At 40.0% G+C, this 18,088-nt stretch overlaps 1 protein-coding gene across 1 annotated transcript in view; it reads left to right on the forward strand.

The window, feature by feature from the left end:
- LOC122651568 overlaps nt 1-18,088 on the forward strand; it is a 117,154-nt gene that overhangs the window by 60,602 nt on the left and 38,464 nt on the right. Inside the window, exons 9-10 of the mRNA XM_043845005.1 lie at nt 4,052-4,128; nt 17,366-17,432. Of these exons, the coding sequence (XP_043700940.1) occupies nt 4,052-4,128; nt 17,366-17,432 (144 nt within the window). The remainder of the gene's footprint in view (nt 1-4,051; nt 4,129-17,365; nt 17,433-18,088) is intronic.

Raw genomic sequence — 18,088 nt, forward strand, 5'->3', positions numbered from 1 at the left:
ATGATTGAAATCATTAGAATGAGAAAAGCGAGATGGGCTATCTCACTTGATAGTTGATACATTTCAGGGGATTCCCTTTGCCTTGAATGTAATCAAACTTTAACATGGATGGGAGCTCTCTTGGCAGTCCAGTTCCTGATGCAGTTAAGATTGTTCAATTGGGCCAATTGGGCCTCATAAAACTTTATTTTGGCCCATGGTTGGGTTCTATAGACCTTAGGCTTCTTATTTTTGGGTTTATTGACGTAATGGGCCTATTTATAAGCCTATAAAATGGGGATAATGTTAGTACTTGGAATTAGTAGTTAAATTGAGTGTTTGAGTTTGATTAGGATACTTAATAGCTAGATTTTATTCTGTTTTGAGTTTATTTACTTTATTGAGTGTATTAGAGTGATTAGGAGTCTTTTTGAGTCAAATTAGGAATTTTAGAAGGTCTCTATATATGTAATACATCCCTTATCAATTAGAGATGATTTGGGTAAAGAATATGAGTTTGGGTAAAGAATATGAGTTTTTTTAAAGAGTTTTGGTGTTGTTGAGCAGTGCATATGGGATTGGTATCCCAAATCTGATTTCTTCTCTTCTTCTTTCTTCTTTCTCCCAAGAAGATCGATCTCATCTCTCTTCCCTCCCCCTCCATCAATTTGATTTCTTCCCCTGACAACGCAGTTGCTTCCTTTTTCTCAGATTTGTTACAGATTTGATTATTGGGCCTACTTGCATCTTAGATCCTTAATCTGGATTGTCAGATTGCATCAATTGGTATCAAAGCCGAAATCCTCTAATTTTGATCACGATCAAGCAGAATTGCACGGTCCTGGGCCTATTTGCACTGCAGAGTGCAAACTCAATCATGGTTGAGTTGAAAGCAATTATTAATGAATTGGAGATTGCTCTCGATAGAGGTTGGAAGACTGTTGGTGGAAGGGGACTCAATTGGTGATTAGATGGACGCAGGCTATCCGAGGAGGACCATGGTGCTAAAGAAGGCAAGAGCTTTGTGCTTCCAGGGGATATCTCTCTTTTGGAGGTTGAGATCTGCTAATTCAATAGCAGACCAGTTGTCTAGGAAGGATTTTAAATACTTTGTACATTGGTCACCATCCTATCACTAGACAGTGGAGAGGTAGGCTTTGGCCTTCTGTTTGTTGTTGTTGCTCTTGTATCATACCATTGCCCTGTACGCAATATCTCTTTGCAACAAAAAGTATCTGTTGTCTATCCAAAAAAAGATACATACATGTCAAATATGATTAATATGATAGCAGCCATAAAGGTTGCGATCAAATATGATTAATATGATTGCAGCCATAAAAGCTGCAATCAATACATAGCCCATTGTTACAGTTAGGCTTTGTGCATTACTGATGCAGTGAAGGGGTTCTTCACAGTTGTACTAAGAAATAGGATTTAAGTGAATAGAGTGAAAAAAGGTAGCCAGTTTTAGGATCTAAAAGTTTGAAACTAAGAAGAAAACTTGAGAAAGTAATAAAATCCAAAGGAAATTTCACTAAACTTTAATGGAATGGTCTATGGGAGTTAATGAGAGCTGCAGTCGAAAAAAGAATGATCCTTAGTCCTTAATGCTGCTGCTGGATGGGTAAGGGGCTGTCATGGAGGTTGCGTAAAGGCCTATGATGAGACGAATGAAGAACTAAATTAATAACAGAGAGCAATGAAAGTCTGAGAATAGAAACAAAGTTTGGCCAATTGATCAAGATGTTATATATATTTGAAGTGGCAAGTAAACCTATTCAGGTATATTTATGGTGGAAGTGCAGTCAATTAGAATACTCTTGGCAGAATTTTGAGAATTGAAATGAACCAGCCAAATAAAGCTGATCAATTGAGATGGAAGAAGCTGAATTCATGTCTATACTTGAAAAAAAAAATGTGAGGAAGAAAATTATTAGGGTTGGACTTTCAAACCATGCAAGGATACCTATTCTCTAGCCCCCATAAAACCATAATCCCTTAATCATAGAAGTCTGATTAGATTTCTGTATGTACCCTGCAGCCAGAGCTCTAGGTCCATTTTTGCAAACCTAAATCACATTTCCTATTCCTAACATGGTTAAACCCACTAGAATATCCTAATTAAAATTAGGGTAAAAGAGAGAATCAAATCCTAATGGACGCTTAACTCAAGTCCTGTTCTGATTGCGAGTGAAACTGCCAATTGGATTCCTGAACCCAACAAAACTTAAAATTCTAATTTAGATGATTGTATAAGAATTAATGAGTTTAGGATTTAGCAGATATTTATGAGGGAATGGAGTATCAGAAATCTTCCTGATTCAGCGGGATACGTCTCGAGTAACTGCAGTTGCAGAGATATCAAAAAACAGAGTAACCGCTAGATTCGCTTCAGCTCCTATTCTCTCCTAGTTCTCTTTCTCTTGTTTCCAGTGTATATGGTCAAGTGTCATATTAAGGTTTTTGGACCGATCCAAGTCAGATTCGAGGGGTATAGAAGTGTCTAGATAAAAGGCCTAAAAAGTTCGAACTGCTGGTCCGTTAGTTGTCAGTCGTATTTCTTATTTTGAGGCTTTGAGCCAGTTTCTTTATTTAGTTAAAATTCTTTACCACCCCAGCATTGATATGTGTTTCGAGGTGCAGTTTAGGTCCTTTTTCAGTAGGGTTTTATTATACTAGAAGAGCTTGTAATGGTCAGACATGTTCTGTTATCTTATTTCTTTTCAAAGGTGCTACATAGAGCAACAATTTCTGCTTGTGTTTTCTTCCAGATTTCTGGCTTGGTTTCTTGGTCTATGTAGTTAGAACTTAGAAATCCTTAAGTTCCCTGTGTTACTCTAACTAAAAAATTATTAAACAGAACAAAAGAATGGGCTACATGTGGGACAAACAGCACATAAGACTACATTATGTCCGAAATCTCCAACTTGCATTAGTAGCATCCGAATGACAAATGTTTCCAAGTTTCAAGCTGAATAATATCAAATTAACTTCAAAATTTTGAAACTGTTGTCACCATTGTTGTCAAGGTGTTCTAGAGGCTTTGTCTTGATTGCCTCCTTGCCCTTGGTCGCCTAGGTGGTGCCTAGGCACCTTGCTGGTGTCACCTTAATTTTTTCCCTCCTCGACCGCTTTGGTTCGCCTAGGTGCCGTGATAACTATGGTTGTCACTTGTAAGTTTTAGCACCAAGGCATCTCCGGCAAATTGAACCTAAGGTTGTAAGGGTGGACTGAGCTGGTTAGATTAGGTAAAGGGCGTACCCAGTGCATGAAGCTCCTGCCACTGCAGGGTCTAGGGAGGGTCATAATGTACACAGCCTTACGCCGGCTTCATGGACAGGCTGTTTCCTGAGACTTGAACCTGTGACTACTTGGTCACAATGCAGCAAGTTGGATTAGGTGTTGGACTCTATTTGGCTGAGAGTCACAGAGTCCTGTCTACTGCTCAGGGATATAGCTTGCAACAAATGTTCTTGGGGGTTGATGGGATTTGGTAGGACTAGGAGTTACGACATTGTGAAGGAAAAGATTCAGGAGAGTAAGAGGGGAAAGTCTTAAGGTGGTATTGTAGGAGTCATGTTGGTCTATAGCACTAGAAAAACATTCTATACTGTGTCTTTTTCCCATCTGTTTTCTACACGAGTTTTTTAACTCTTGAGATCCTAGCAATTATCTAGAGATACTTTACTTTGAGCTGTTAATTGTAACTCAGTATTCTGGACTACTTTCCGAGTTTCCACTACTTTAGCAGGGCATTCACCCCATTTTGTTTTTGTTCCTTTGCCCGTCTCCTATGGCTTAAATGATGGCTACTTGATGCTTTTTTGGTTGTAATGTGAAATGTCAGCTCAAAAGTACTTATCCAAAATAAATAAAGAAATAAATTAAAGAAGAGAAAAAAATAAAAAAGAAAAGGGGGAAAGACTCAGCTCAAGATGTGGTTTCCTACAGCTGCACAGAGATCCTGTTGGTGGTCTGTCTATACAGATTCTGCATTACTACATGCTTTGTTCTCTTATAAGAGTTTCGTCAATTTTGTTACTTAATTTGATCTCTTTTAAATAATATGCAGGTTGATAAGTTGAAAATATTAGCAGAATCTCTTGCTAACTCCACCTTGAAGGCTGAAAAGCGTATTTCAGATAACAGGTCTGGAGTAGTATCTGATGATTTCTCTTCTGTTTGTGTGTTCTCTAGGCCTCTTGAATCTTTTCTATCCCCTTTGAATCATGATTTTATTTTAGTCTCAGAGATTTGCTGTATTTAGCAAAAAACACAAAGTAGGATGTACCAACATTCCTGATGGATAAAAATTTCCTTTATCATATAAGCTGTAATGGAAGTTTGTTTGTCTTTTATTTATGTTTACCGCATTATGAATTATTTTCTTAATTCACCCCCACAACTACGGTTTGGGTTTCCCCTCACGTGATTGATAGTGAAACTTTCCATTGTCTTTGCATATAGTTATTTGGGTTGTTAAATGATCAGAATCATCAGATTGCCCTCATTTCTAGGTTAATCATGCTTAGCTTTGTGTATAGAGGTAATTAGTCATTATACATGAGATGCAAAATTTTGTGACTCTTGATAAGATTATTTATTATGTCTTCGTCTTCATTTTGTCTTTTATTTTTATCATCTTAATCTATAATTTGTCTAAAGTGGTGCAATTTCTAAATGGACTTGGGTGCTTCTAGTTCCACATAAGAAAAAGTATGTATTGCAATTGTTCAAAGAATAGAACTTCCATAATAACTCAAATAAAAGAAAAAGCAGGGGTAAGGCTGCATACATTATGATCCTCCCCAGACCCCACAGTGGTGGGAGCCTCATGCAATGGGTATGCCCTTTTTACCCAGCAGTCCAGCACCCCTTCTCCCTGTTCCTTTTAATCTTTCCAGTTTCGCAATTATCAGTTGTTTCGTTGCTGAGATTTGTTGGTTTTGAGCATTCTAATGGGTTCTCATCGATAACTGTACCAATTACGCTCCTTCCCCCAACCTCCAATGTAAGTTGTTTAATTCAGGAATTGAGGATAAAATGTCCAAAGGGGCTGTCAATCTTGAGTAAAAATGGGATCCCAAGGCAAAGGGAAAGAGAGAGATATTAGGAGAAAGTGTGAGTAATTACAATGCTGAACGTTGATAATGATTTCCCTGTGCTATCTTCCTCTTGAAACCCCACCTGTAGATGATGTATCTGCTATGCCTTTGGCATCCTTTGGATCCACTTGTGAGATTTTTGACCATCTCTGAACGGGAGTTTTTTGCCTTACTAAAATACTAAAAGAGGCCTTTCGTTCTATGATCAAGCTGACGGGGTTTGCAGGGAAGGGGTTTCAGCCTAGCAAGAAGAAGAAGAAGAAGAAGAAAGGGGTTGCAGTTGGAGTTTAATCATGGTTGAACTGGCAACAGGGGGTGGGGGCAGGGATGGGAGGTGGGACCGACAGCAGGGGTGGGGGCGGAGTTGCAGGAGGAAGAAGAAGAAGAAGAAGAAGGGAGAAGAAGAAAGATGGGGCAAAACTGTCTTTTACATCTCAAAATTAACACCTCACTAACACCATCAAGGCATCAACCTTCATGGGTATGAAGAAAGAAGGGGCAAAACTGTCTTTCACTACTTATTAGCATAAGGGTTAATCTGACCCACATTAGGGGAAACAAAACGAAGATGAAGGGCAAACAGAAGTATTCCACCAATTAACCCACATTAGGGGAAACAAAATGAAGATGAAGGGCAAAGGGCAAATAGAACTATTCCACCAATTAACCCATATTAGGGGGAACAAAATGAAGATGAAGGGCAAACAAATAGAAGTAACCCATCCTCTGATGGAGGTGGAGGCAACCTACCTCTCTTCCGCGTAACGGATGAATGTTGCAGTCATTGGCAGAGGTGAAGACTTCTCTCTTTTGGGTTAATTGGTGGAATACTTCTGTTTGCCCTTCATCTTCGTTTTGTTTCCCCTAATGTGAGTTAGATTAACCCTTATGCTAATAAGTAGCAGGCCCAAATTGTGACTTTTTCTATTTAACTTCAATATGCAAATGTACTACAATTCAGATACACCTCATTTAGCTTGCATTGGCAAAACTTGAACATGAGATCAGGTTCGGTTATGCTTGGATGCCCTTCTAAATCATTAGTATGGCTTGGTCTGGGGCCAAATCCACCCAAGTGGCAGCCCTATATATCATTCGTCACTCTGTAATGTTGAGAAACATGAGTTCCACTTTCTATGTGGCAGCTGGGTAAGCATTCTTGTTGGTTAACAGATGATGAAGCACTTTTGATATTGGGTTTGGTAAAATGAAGTTAGCATTTCGAAGTGTAAAACTGGGAGTGGAGGGTCATACAAGGAATGCTAAGGTGTATGGGAAGAGGAAAGAAAGATCCTCTCAGCATCCCCGACAAGAATATGAAAGAAAATATGTTTAGCTGATGCAGAAGCCAAACTATGGGTTGGCTTGACAAAAGGATTAGGCTTAGCTGCCTAAGCCCAAACAGATTAGCCCAAAATACAGGGCTGGTTGTCCATGTTTTAGGCCCTACCGTCTTTTGGAATTGTTTTGGGGCTCACTTTGTAATTTCCAGAATTATTTATTTGAGTTCTAGTAGTTTTAGGAGTCTATGATAGGCATAGCTAACACAGGTTATCTAGAGTCCAATTTGTAATCTGAAATTAGATTCAGTCTAAGAGTTTGATTTGAGTCCTTGCTAGAATCTTGTTAGGCCCTTAGGAGAGTCTACATATATATGCCTGTAATGTACCATCAATTTTACAGATTGAATGAAAAATTTAGTTTGCTAGGACTGTTTAGAACCAAGGCTGGTTGCTTCAAGTAGTGTTCTCCTCCCTCTCTCCGGTTACATATCTTCTCCAGGTCTGATCTTTCCCTAACTATCTTCTTCTTCCGTCTTTCTTTCTTACCAGGCAATACTTTGTTTTTCTGAAATTTTTTAGTCAACTTGTTTGGTCCATATTTGTTTTATTACCTGTTAGTTTTACTTCAAATTTAGTAAATAAGTACTTGTTAGCAATCTCTCTTAGATTCTGATCATACTTTCATTTCTGTTTATTGTACTTTTTTTCCTGTCTTACATACCTAGACACCTAGTCTTTTTCTGGGTTTTCCTAGCCAGGCCCATCGTACACCTTAATTCATTGTCATTTTTTTCAGATTTTTGTGTAGATCAACCCATTAGGACCTGATGGTCCTATTTCTAGAGTTAACAGCCCTGTTTAGGTAGTGTTAGAAAGTTACAGTCCATATTTTTCATTCCCTATTTTACCATCCTACTCATCTTCATGTTTCTGAATTTTCAAAAGTATTCTCTTAGATACACCGTCAGTGTAGAGTTGGTTAAATTTCAGATTAACCCATTTTCTTGGAACTACATTAAAATTCTGGATTTTGTCAAACTTTTCAATTCTCTTCCAGATTGAGTTCCAGCTATATTTTTAACTGTGGTTCTAGCAAGCACCCTTCTAAGTCCCATATTAGGATCTGAGAACCCTAGAACCAGATCCTTAGCCTTATTTTTGAGCCCTAGAATCACATCATTAGGCTTCTCACTTGGGATATATTTATGCTCATTATTTGAGTTATTATGGAAGTTCTAGTATAGTTTAGAACACTGGTATCTAGTATGTATTGCAATTGTTCCGGAACACTGGCAGATCGAACTTGAAAGTCTCCCTCACCATGCCTTTATTTATATAGTTTAGATTACAGCCAAAAAGGAGCGCCTGGGAAAACCATTTCGATAGAAGAACGTACGAAGGATGCCGCTGATATCTTGATGGATCTTCGCACCAATTCTCGAAACAGCGCTTTTTTCCAAGAAATCCGGAAGAAGATTTGATTGCATTTTTTTTTGTTATGCCGCTCCGCGAGCAAGGAGCGAACGAACATCAATCTTCATATCAACATATGAATATCCTTCGCCCGTTATCTCCTTCCACATTTAATTTCTACTTTATCTAAACCCTCATAAAGCACTTTCCAGGAGTCTCTTTCTCCATTCAAATAAATTGACAGAAATTCTTTTCTTTCTAAAGTGAAAGGCAGAGCTACTAGCAGCGAAGAAAACTACATGTCGCTAACGCGCCCCAGCAAAAAAAGGCCTACTCTAATCATGAGGGTGGTCTACGATTAGCTTTTACAATAGAAAAATAGAAACTACTCCTAGTTACAATAGAACTGTCATAAACAAACTAGGACTAGATAATCCTAACTAAAATTCATAGATAAGAGAGACACATAGGAGGGAATCTCGATCAGAATGATGGAATATTCTGATCGAGATTATCCTTCTCTATGTGCTCGATATACTTCAACACTCCCCCTCAAGCTGGAGCATAAAAATCACCTAGACCCAGCTTGGAACAACTCCTCCGAAAGGCAGGTCCAAACAGCGGCTTAGTAAACATATCACCAAGTTGATTGGTAGTAGAGACAAAGGGAGTAGAAATCAACTTCTTCATAACAACATCACGAATAAAGTGACAATCAACCTCAATGTGCTTAGTCCTCTTATGAAACACTGGATTACTTGCAATATAAATAGTGGCTTGATTATCACAAAACATCTCATAGGTTGAGCGATAGGAAATCCCAACTCTTGGAGCAATGATTTTACCCACATCAACTCAGCTGTAGTATGTGCCATTGCCCGATATACAGCCTCAGTGCTCGATTGAGCAACATTAGTTTGTTTCTTGCATTTCCAGGTAACCTGATTACCACCCACAAATGTACAATAACTAGTAGTGGAACGCCTATCATCATTAGTACTAGCCCAATCAGCATCAGAAAATCCAACCAGATTAGCATGTCGGTTAGGCCTATAAATAAGACCCTTACCAGGAGCACCTTTTAGGTATTGCAACACATGGCAGGCAGCATCTCAGTGAATTTTCTTTGGATGTTGCATGTACTGACTATGAAATCCAACGGCAAAGGATATATTTGTGCGAGTAACAGTAAGATAAATGAGTTTACCAACTAATCTTCTAAACCGATGAACATCAGAAAAATCCTCTCTCAACAAATCCAAGCTTTTGATGGGGATCCATGGGAGTATCTGTAGGTTTGGAAGCAATCATTCTGGTTTCAGTCAAAAGGTCAGGAACATATTTCCTTTGTGATAAGCTAACACTAACACCTTTCTTGCTTCGCAATACCCCAATACCAAGGAAATACTTGAGAACACCCAAGTCTTTCATCTGAAAATGTTGGTGAAGATATGATTTAACTTGAGCAATACCAGAAGCATCATTACCAGATATAATAATATCATCCACATAGACCACCATCACCACCAGTTTTGAGCCTTAACGAGGAACAAACACGGAATGATTGGAATAACACTGTGAGAACTCAATCTTAGTGACAATGGAGCTGAGCTTATCAAACCATGCCCGTGGTGATTGTTTCAACCCAAAAATTGCTTTACGAAGCTTGCAAACTGTTGGATTGTATGGGACAGAATACCGTGGGGGGTATTCTGTTCTTTTTACCTTTTATTGTGCTTTGTATTGACTCTATAATAGAGACGGTTATGAGGGACAATTCTGTCCTTGTAACCTGTGATTATTCATTATAAATACAAAGCTTGGGATTAGTAATTGATCATCCAAGCATTACTCTAATTCTGAATCTGTTAACATGGCATCAGAGCAGGTTTCGAATTCGGGTCTCTCCTCTCTTCTATTTTTCAGTTTCTTCTTCTTCTCCTCTCTCTCGATCTCCCTTTCCTCTCCTCTTTTTTCTTCTTTTGTTCTTTATTCTCGCAATAGGGCAGCACTGATGAGGTGATCAACAGATCCGGTTGCTGCCCTCCATCACCTCATTCAATGATAAGAAATTCGGATCGATAGGAACTTGCACCCTGCCTGCGATATTTGAAGCTTCAAGTTTTTTTTGGATTGATTCCATCTCAACTACAAGGAATCAATTCACCTTATTGAAGATCAAGAATTGCAGCAGATTTTTGGACAAGTTTCTATCTCCAGCCGTATTGAAGACCTCCTCACAGATCGATTTTTCCCCTCCTCTCAGGTTTTTTTCCAAAACTCTGACACATATCGATCTTGGAGTTGCTGATTTTTTTTGGTGCTGATATTTGGAAGAGTGATCAAGTCCTCTTAGATACACACTCAAGCCAAGTTTCAGCCTCATCCAATGATTTTTTTAGAGCTTTCTCCCCTACATTGATCTCACCAAAATCAAGGTTTTCTCAAAACCCTGAAAAAATCGATCTAGGGGATTGGTCTGTATGTTGCTATTGATTTTTGGAGACACATATTATCATCCTTCAAAAGGTCCCTCCCTCAATTTCTTGCCCTTCTCTTGAAGTATTTACTGAGTTTCTCATCACGACAGCCTTTCTCTGCGATTTGAGTGTCTCTGCTGCACTTATGGGTGACTCTAAAATCCCTACTGGCACTTCTGCTGTTGATGGGCATGGTAGGACTGAATACCATAATTTTCCTCTTAATCCTATCAAACTGGATGTCTCCAATTACCTGATATGGTGTCGATCTGCATTCTTTGCCATTGCTGGCCGTGGGCTTACTGGCCATATTAATGGTACCACTGTTATGCTTACTGAGTCTGGTCCTCTTCAGTACAGGTGGATCTCCAATAATGGTGTACTCATGTCTTATTTAATTGGCTCAATGCAACCAGACCTTGCAAGTGGTTTTTTCCTCCTTGATACAGCTCATCAGATCTGGTCTACTTGCAAGGAAACATATGGACAACTTGGTAATGATGCCCAAGTGTATGAACTCTGGAAAAAGGCCACTCATACTATTTAGGGGGAGTTATCTGTCTCCAAATATTATGCTACCTTGCACAGTCTCTGGCAACAATTGGACCATTTTTTTCATTTCCACCCCACTACAGCCGTTGATATTGCTGCATATAAGAAGCATGTGGACAAGATACGGGTTTATGATTTTCTGGCTTGATTGAATGTGGAGTATGACCAGATTCGTGTCCAAGTGTTGGTCCATTCTCCTTTTCCCACACTTAAACAGTCTTATGCTTTAGTCTCCTCTGAAGAAAACCGTAGGGCTGCTATGCTGCACCCTTCTATTACTGACAAATCAGCCCTCCAGACTGCTGCCCTGGCTACTCCTGCACCTGTTGGAAATCATTCTCTTGGTGATTCTACTAAAGGCATTGTTACTTGTGAGCACTGTAACAAGCCCTACCACACCAAAGAGAAATGTTGGAAGCTTCACAGGAAACCAGCTGCAAAACGGGCTGCCAAGAAATTTCAAAGAACAAGGCTCATCACACTGAGACTGTTCCCACAGCCCCTGCTACTAACATTGGTCTATCCCAGGATGATCTACAGGCATTCCTACGTGTGCTAAAGACTTCTGCTGCTGCCGCTTCTACTACATTAGCTACTGCCAATTCCTTTGCTCCTTCAGGTTCATATATTGCCCGGTCAGGTATCCCATTTGGTGGTCACTGTGCTTCTGTAGCATCCCATCCTTGGATCATAGATTCTGGTGCTACAGACTACACGACTGGTTCTTCTAGTCTTTTTCATCGTTATTCTCCCACTTCTGGGAAAGACAAAGTTAGGGTAGCTAATGGTTCCCTTTCTTCGATCTTTGGAAAAGGATCCATTAACTGCACCTCTTCTCTTACCTTGTCTTTGGGTTTACACATTCCTAATTTTACTATTAACCTTCTCTCCATTAGTAGTCTTACTCGTGATCTTAATTGCAAAGTAACCTTTTTTCCTTCTCACTGTGTTTTTCAAGATTTGGTGACAGGGAAGACAATTGGATGTGGTAAAGTGCAAGGTGGATTGTACCTTCTTGATGATGGTCATCCTTCTCCACCAACCTTACCTTCTCCACTCCACCAAAACTCATTGGTCTCTTCTGAACTTTACCAATGGCACTCTAGATTAGGTCACCCCCCATTAGGAACTTTATCTCATTTGTTTCCTGCTTTAGTAAAGGGTTGCAATAAAGATGAATTTTTTTATGAGGCTTGTGTTCTGGCCAAACAGGCACGTTCAACTTATTCTAGTTCAAATAAAAGTTCTTCATTTTTCTATGTGGTTCATTCTATTGTTTGGGGTCCTAGTCGTAAGAATTCTATTTCTGGGCTTCGTTGGTTTGTGTCATTTATTGACTATCACTCTAGAAACACATGGGTATACCTTATGTACACAAAAAATCAGGTTTTTTCATGTTTTTCAGCATTTCCATAAGATGATTCAAACTCAATTCTAGGCCACTCTCAAAATTTTGAGAAGTGACAATCGAACAGAGTATAAGGAAGGTCACTTCCAAAAATATCTTGCTGACCATGGTATTATTCACTAGACTAGTTATGTTGATACCCTAACCCAGAATGGTGTGGCTGAAAGGAAGAACCGTCACTTATTAGAGGTAGCCAGAGCATTGATGTTTGCTCGACATGTTCCCTCCCAATAGTGGGGAGATGCTGTTCTCACTGCAGCCCATCTCATTAATCGGTTGCCTACTAGGGTTCTTGACTCCTGTAGTCCGGCTGAGGTTTTACTTGGGAATTCCCCTCCTTTGTGGTTTCACCAAAAGTGTTTGGCTGTGTGTGTTATGCTAGAGATACAAAGTCCCTTGGCAAACTTGAACCTCGTGGGTTGTGGTGTATTTTTTTGGGTTATTCTCCAACCCAGAAGGGTAATAAGTGTTACCATCCCCCTTCCCGTCGTACTCTGGTCAGTATGGATGTTATTTTTCATGAAGGCCTTTCTTATTATTCTTCACCACCTCTTCAGGGAGAGAGTTCTAGTGAAGATGTGTTTGCTTCTCTTGAGCCTTCTCTTGAGATTTCTCCTCCTTTGTATGTTGCCCCTACTCTTTTAGCTACTACCCCTTTAGCCAAAGAGAATCCTATACAGGGGGGGAGACTTTGGAAAATGGTGATGGTGAAGTTCCTACTCAGGGGGAGCTAACTCTAGTCTAGAGAACCATTGGTGAATTTGAGAAGAGGATTGACAACTCCAACATTTTGACCTATTAAAGAGGATGTTCCTGAAAAGTGCAGCTTCAATCCACTGTAGCACCAGTACCCATCCAATTGCCGACTCTGGATCCAGACCCTACTTCTCCTGGTAAGATTTCTCCTTCCGACCTACCTATTGCTCATCGCAAAGGTACTAGGACTTGTACTCAGCATCCCATTTCTCGTTTTGTTTCTTATAGTTCTCTTTCTCCATCCTTTTGTGCATTTGTGTCCTCTCTTTCTTCTGTGTCCATTCCTAAAAGTTGGTAGGAAGCTTCTACAGATGGAAAGTGGAAGGCAACAATGTTGGAAGAAATGAGAGCATTAAAAAAAAAAAATACTTGGGATCTTATAGCTCTTCCTCCAAGGAAAAAACCGGTGGGATGTATATGGGTGTTTGTGGTCAAACAGAAGGTTGATGGGACTGTGGATCGATATAAGGCACGTCTGGTTGCAAAGGGCTTTACTCAGTCATATGGGGTTTACTATCAGGAGGCCTTCACACCAGTGGCGAAACTCAACACTGTAAGAGTATTATTATCTTGTGCTGTTAATCTTGGATGGGATCTTCAATAGCTAGATGTGAAGAATGCCTTCCTCCATGGAGAGCTAGGGGAAGAGGTATATATAGACATTCCACCAGGCTTCTCTGATGACAAGACCAGGGGTATGGTCTGTAAATTGAAGCAGTTACCTAGAGCTTGGTTCGGTAGGTTTCACAAGGCAATGATTTTTGTGGGATACAAGCAAAGCAATGCTGATCATACCTTGTTCATCAAATGAGTTGGTGATCAGGTAACCATTCTCATAATCTATGTGGACGATATTGTGGAAACCGGAAATGATGGTGACGAGATCAACAAACTGAAGCACTTTCTTGGCTGAGAATTCGAAATAAAGGATCTAGGACGTCTAAAATATTTTCTGGGGATAGAAGTTGCTTGATCTTCAAAGGGCATCTTCCTTTCTCAAAGAAAATATATCCTAGATCTGTTGTCTGAGGTTGGGTTGTTAGGGTTTCATCCTGCAGACACTCCCATGGAAGCTACTGCAAGGCTCAAGGAGAAAGAAGGTGAACCAGATGCCAAAGGTCACTATCAACGATTGGTTGGCAAGCTAATCTACCTCTCTCATACACGGCTGGACATTGTTATTGTCATGAGTGTGGTAAGCCAGTTTATGTATGATCCTTATTCCTCTCATATGGAGGTAGTTATTCGCATCCTACGATATTTGAAGTCTGCTTAGAGGGTTGTTGCAAGACATTGGTGTTGGCCAACTTGGGCGTAAATAACTCTAATTTTGAAGTCTGCTCCAGGCACCTTGGCCAACTTGGGCGCTGCCTTGGACTCCTTGTTCACCTACTTGTTGTCGCCTTGAATTTTGACCCTCTCCGCCTCCTTGAGTCTCCTAGCCGCCGTGACAACTATGCTGTATTGTGATAATAAGGCTGCCATTAGCATTGCTCATAACCCTGTCCAGCATGATCGTACCAAGCACGTTGAAGTTGACCGACATTTCATCAAGGAGAAGATTGAAGCTGGCCTCATTTGTGTTCCCTTTGTGAAGTCTTCTGATCAGTTAGCTGATGTATTCACTAAGGGGTTGAGTGGCGAAGTTTTTCATCCTGCTTTAGTCAAGTTGGGCATGTGTGACATATATGCACCAACTTGAGGGGGAGTGTTGGATTGTATGGGACAGAATACTGTGGGAGGTATTCTGGTCTTTTTACTTTTTATTATGCTTTGTATTGACTCTATAATAGAGTCAGTTATGAGGGACAATTCTGTCCATGTAAGTTGTGATTATTCATTATAAATACAAAGCTTGGGATCGATAATTGATCATCCAAGCATTACTCTAATTCTGAATCTGTTAACACAAACTTTGGTAGAATTCTCCACCTGAGCAACATACATTGGAGGTTACTCCATATAAACCTCCTCTTGAAGATCATCATAGTGAAAAGTATTTTTCAATATCCATCTGATATAAGGGCCAGTCGAATAACAGCTAGAGAAATAAGAATACGAACTGAATTCAGATGGGCAACTAGCGAGAGTCTCAAAGTAATCAACAACGTAAGTCTAAGCATAGCCTGTAGCAACCAAACGGGCCTTAAGCCGCTCAACAGAACCATCCGGATTGTATTTGATAGTATAAACCCACCGACACTTAACAAGATCCTTCCCAATAGGTAATGAAACCAAAGTCCAAGTATGTCTAGATTACAAACCATCCATCTCGGTATCCATGGCAGCCTTCCAACCAGGGTGAGAAATTGCCTCATGGTGGGTTTTAGGCACAAAGTTAGTAGATAAAGCGGAAGCAAGTGGGTGATAGTGAGATGGAAGATGAGAAATGGAAACATACTGCTCAATAGGATAAACAGTTAAGGATTTGTGGGACTTTTGAGTACAAGAGCGAGTACCTTTACGGACAGCAACTGGTAAGTCGATGGAGCCCTCAGTATCAGAGTCAGATTGAGTGTCGGGAGAAGCAGCGTCTGCTGTAGTAGATGGCAGATCCGGAACACTGGAAGCAGAGAATGACTATCCCAAGTAATTGTGGAAGTTCTATTCTTGGAACAATTGCAATACATAGTAGATACCTGGATTGCTGGGTACAGGTACATGCATTAAATCCATGCGACAGATCTCCTCCCACTGTTTTGGAGAAAGGAAATCTCATAAATTAAACGAGGAGAGGTAAAAAATGCAGAACAGTTGCAATGGCAAGACATAAGATATCGTGGCGGCAAAGGATTCAGAAAAAGTTGTTGAAATGGGTTCGATGATGGAGGGATAGAGCTGAAACCCACCTTCGGCAATTGTAACTGTTTCTTCAGAGAACCCGTCCATGCGCTCCATCATCGAACCCATTTCAGTGGGTGAATAGTGCTATCGCCGGATTGGAGAAGTGGAGCTCCTCGCAGATCGCCAGAGAAGAAAGAGGTGAGATGGAAGATGAGGTTGGAACGATGGAAGGTTGAGGAGATGAGTTTGGGTTTTGTAATGTAAGGGTAAAAGGTTAAAACTACACTAATGAAGAGTAATATGGCCATTTATGATTTTTTTGCTTCAAGTAAAGGTTTCAACTTAACAGACTGGGTTTATTTGTAAGACCCACCATAGTCCAGGGGAGGTACATGTAAATTGTTCAAACAACAGGGTTTGCTTGTAATTGGACCAAACTACAGGGGAGGTACATGTAAATTGCTCTTTATCTTTTAAATGACCTGTTATTGACTCATTCACTCTCCCTCTCCTTCGAAAAATGTAAAAGAAAAAAAAGATGGTGCGCATGCATCCCTTATTTCATTATTTTTATATTTTAAATAGATTTTGTCGTTTCCAAAATCTGTTGCAATGGCTTCATTGCCCTTGGGGCTTATTATGTTTTTTGCACTACATTCACACATGCTCAAATTTTCCAAGAGTTTGGAGCGAGGATTGGGAGATGAATTGGTCCCTGGCGATTCCGATCTGATCCCAGAATTGTAGAATTGGCCGTTCCGGAACATCCAGAATCGGGATCGGTCATGGCCGATTCCGATTTTGAAACTAATGGTTTGGAGCTTCCCACATGCCGCTTCAAAGTTCAATCCTTTCTTTGTGATCCCACTCCACTTCACACTCTAGCTACTAAGAGTGTGTGGGGGCCATGGTTTGAAGAATTGGAATCAAATTGGTTGAATCGCCCAATTCGAATTGGAATCAGCAGCGCCCAATCCCGATTTCAGCCGATTTCTGCAACCCTCATTTGAATCTCCTGGTTTCATGTTTAATCTTTATTTTTGGCTATTGTTTCCTTCTTTTAGTTAGTAAAATAGCAGAAAATCAATGAAACTTACCTCCAAGATCCCCAAGTTTTATTGAATAAAAGATTTAAAAAATCACAGATTTTGGGAAATCTTTGCTTCTTCTTCCCAATTCAATTTTTAGGGTTTCAACCATAATTGTCGAGGCGCTGCCTAGGCGCCTTGTTGGTGTCGCCTTGGTTTTTCCCCCCTCGACCGCCTTGGGTCACATAGCTTCCTTGTCAACTATGGTTTGAACCGATTGCGGCCGATTCCAATCTGATCTGAATCACAATTGACAGGAACTGATCCTGTCCTCAATTCTGTTCTCTTAAACCTTGGTTTGGGCTGGCATCGTAGCCTGAACAACCTGCCATGTTGTAGCCATGTTCTTAGAACTGTGTGGTGATTTAAATATTTGATTTGCTGCAATTTTGAAAAATTCCTCATAGTAACAAGATAATTTATTTGTCCTGAGTATATAATACTTCTTTTTGAAATAATGAATACCTTTATTTATTTATTTCATGTTTCTTATGTTTCTGTTCAATATGCTAAACAGGCATCAAAAAGAAGATGCTCTTACCTTCCGAGTGGCAAAAGCCAGTGAAGTTGGTGAAATTGAGAAGGTATACTGCTTCCAGATATTTTATTCATTGCTGTTGTTAGATAACTCTTGCAGGACTGCTTGAAACCAGTTAATTAAGGGTCTTTTGAGGTTTGCTTTTCGAAAGTGCTATTGAGAGATGGAAGTCTGATAAGGGTATGTCTCTATGCCACCACGGCCGGTATTTGGACTTGCCATGTGACATACATGGGTGGGTCCATTTCCATGTTCAATGGTCAAGTTTCAGCCCCAAACAAGCAGAGGAAGCGCCTCAACTATGATTTCTAAGTGAACAAAAGTACAACCATTAGATTCCCTTACAGTTTAATGCCGTTCTTGTATTTTCATGAAGTTTAAACTCAGTTTTTAACTTATTCCTGTGCTTGTTTCACCTGTAATATGTCCAGGGGTGGGGTCCCCTATCACATGAGTCCACTCATTGCCATCCTATTTAACATGGCAAGTTGTACAAATCTAAATACACAAGGAAGAACTTCAGGATTTGTAGCTGTGTAGAAAACCAAGAAGATAAACCAGAAAGACTGAAGAAAACAGAGCTTACCTGCTGCTGCTATTTCATAAAATGATGGAGGGAAAAAAAACTAGATCTGTGATTCTGGTTGATAGTTGATACACCCATTTAACTTGTTAAAAGCCGACCAAGCATAGTTGTCACGG

Source organism: Telopea speciosissima, chromosome 2 (genome assembly GCF_018873765.1).
Source record: "Telopea speciosissima isolate NSW1024214 ecotype Mountain lineage chromosome 2, Tspe_v1, whole genome shotgun sequence".
NCBI lineage: Eukaryota > Viridiplantae > Streptophyta > Magnoliopsida > Proteales > Proteaceae > Telopea > Telopea speciosissima.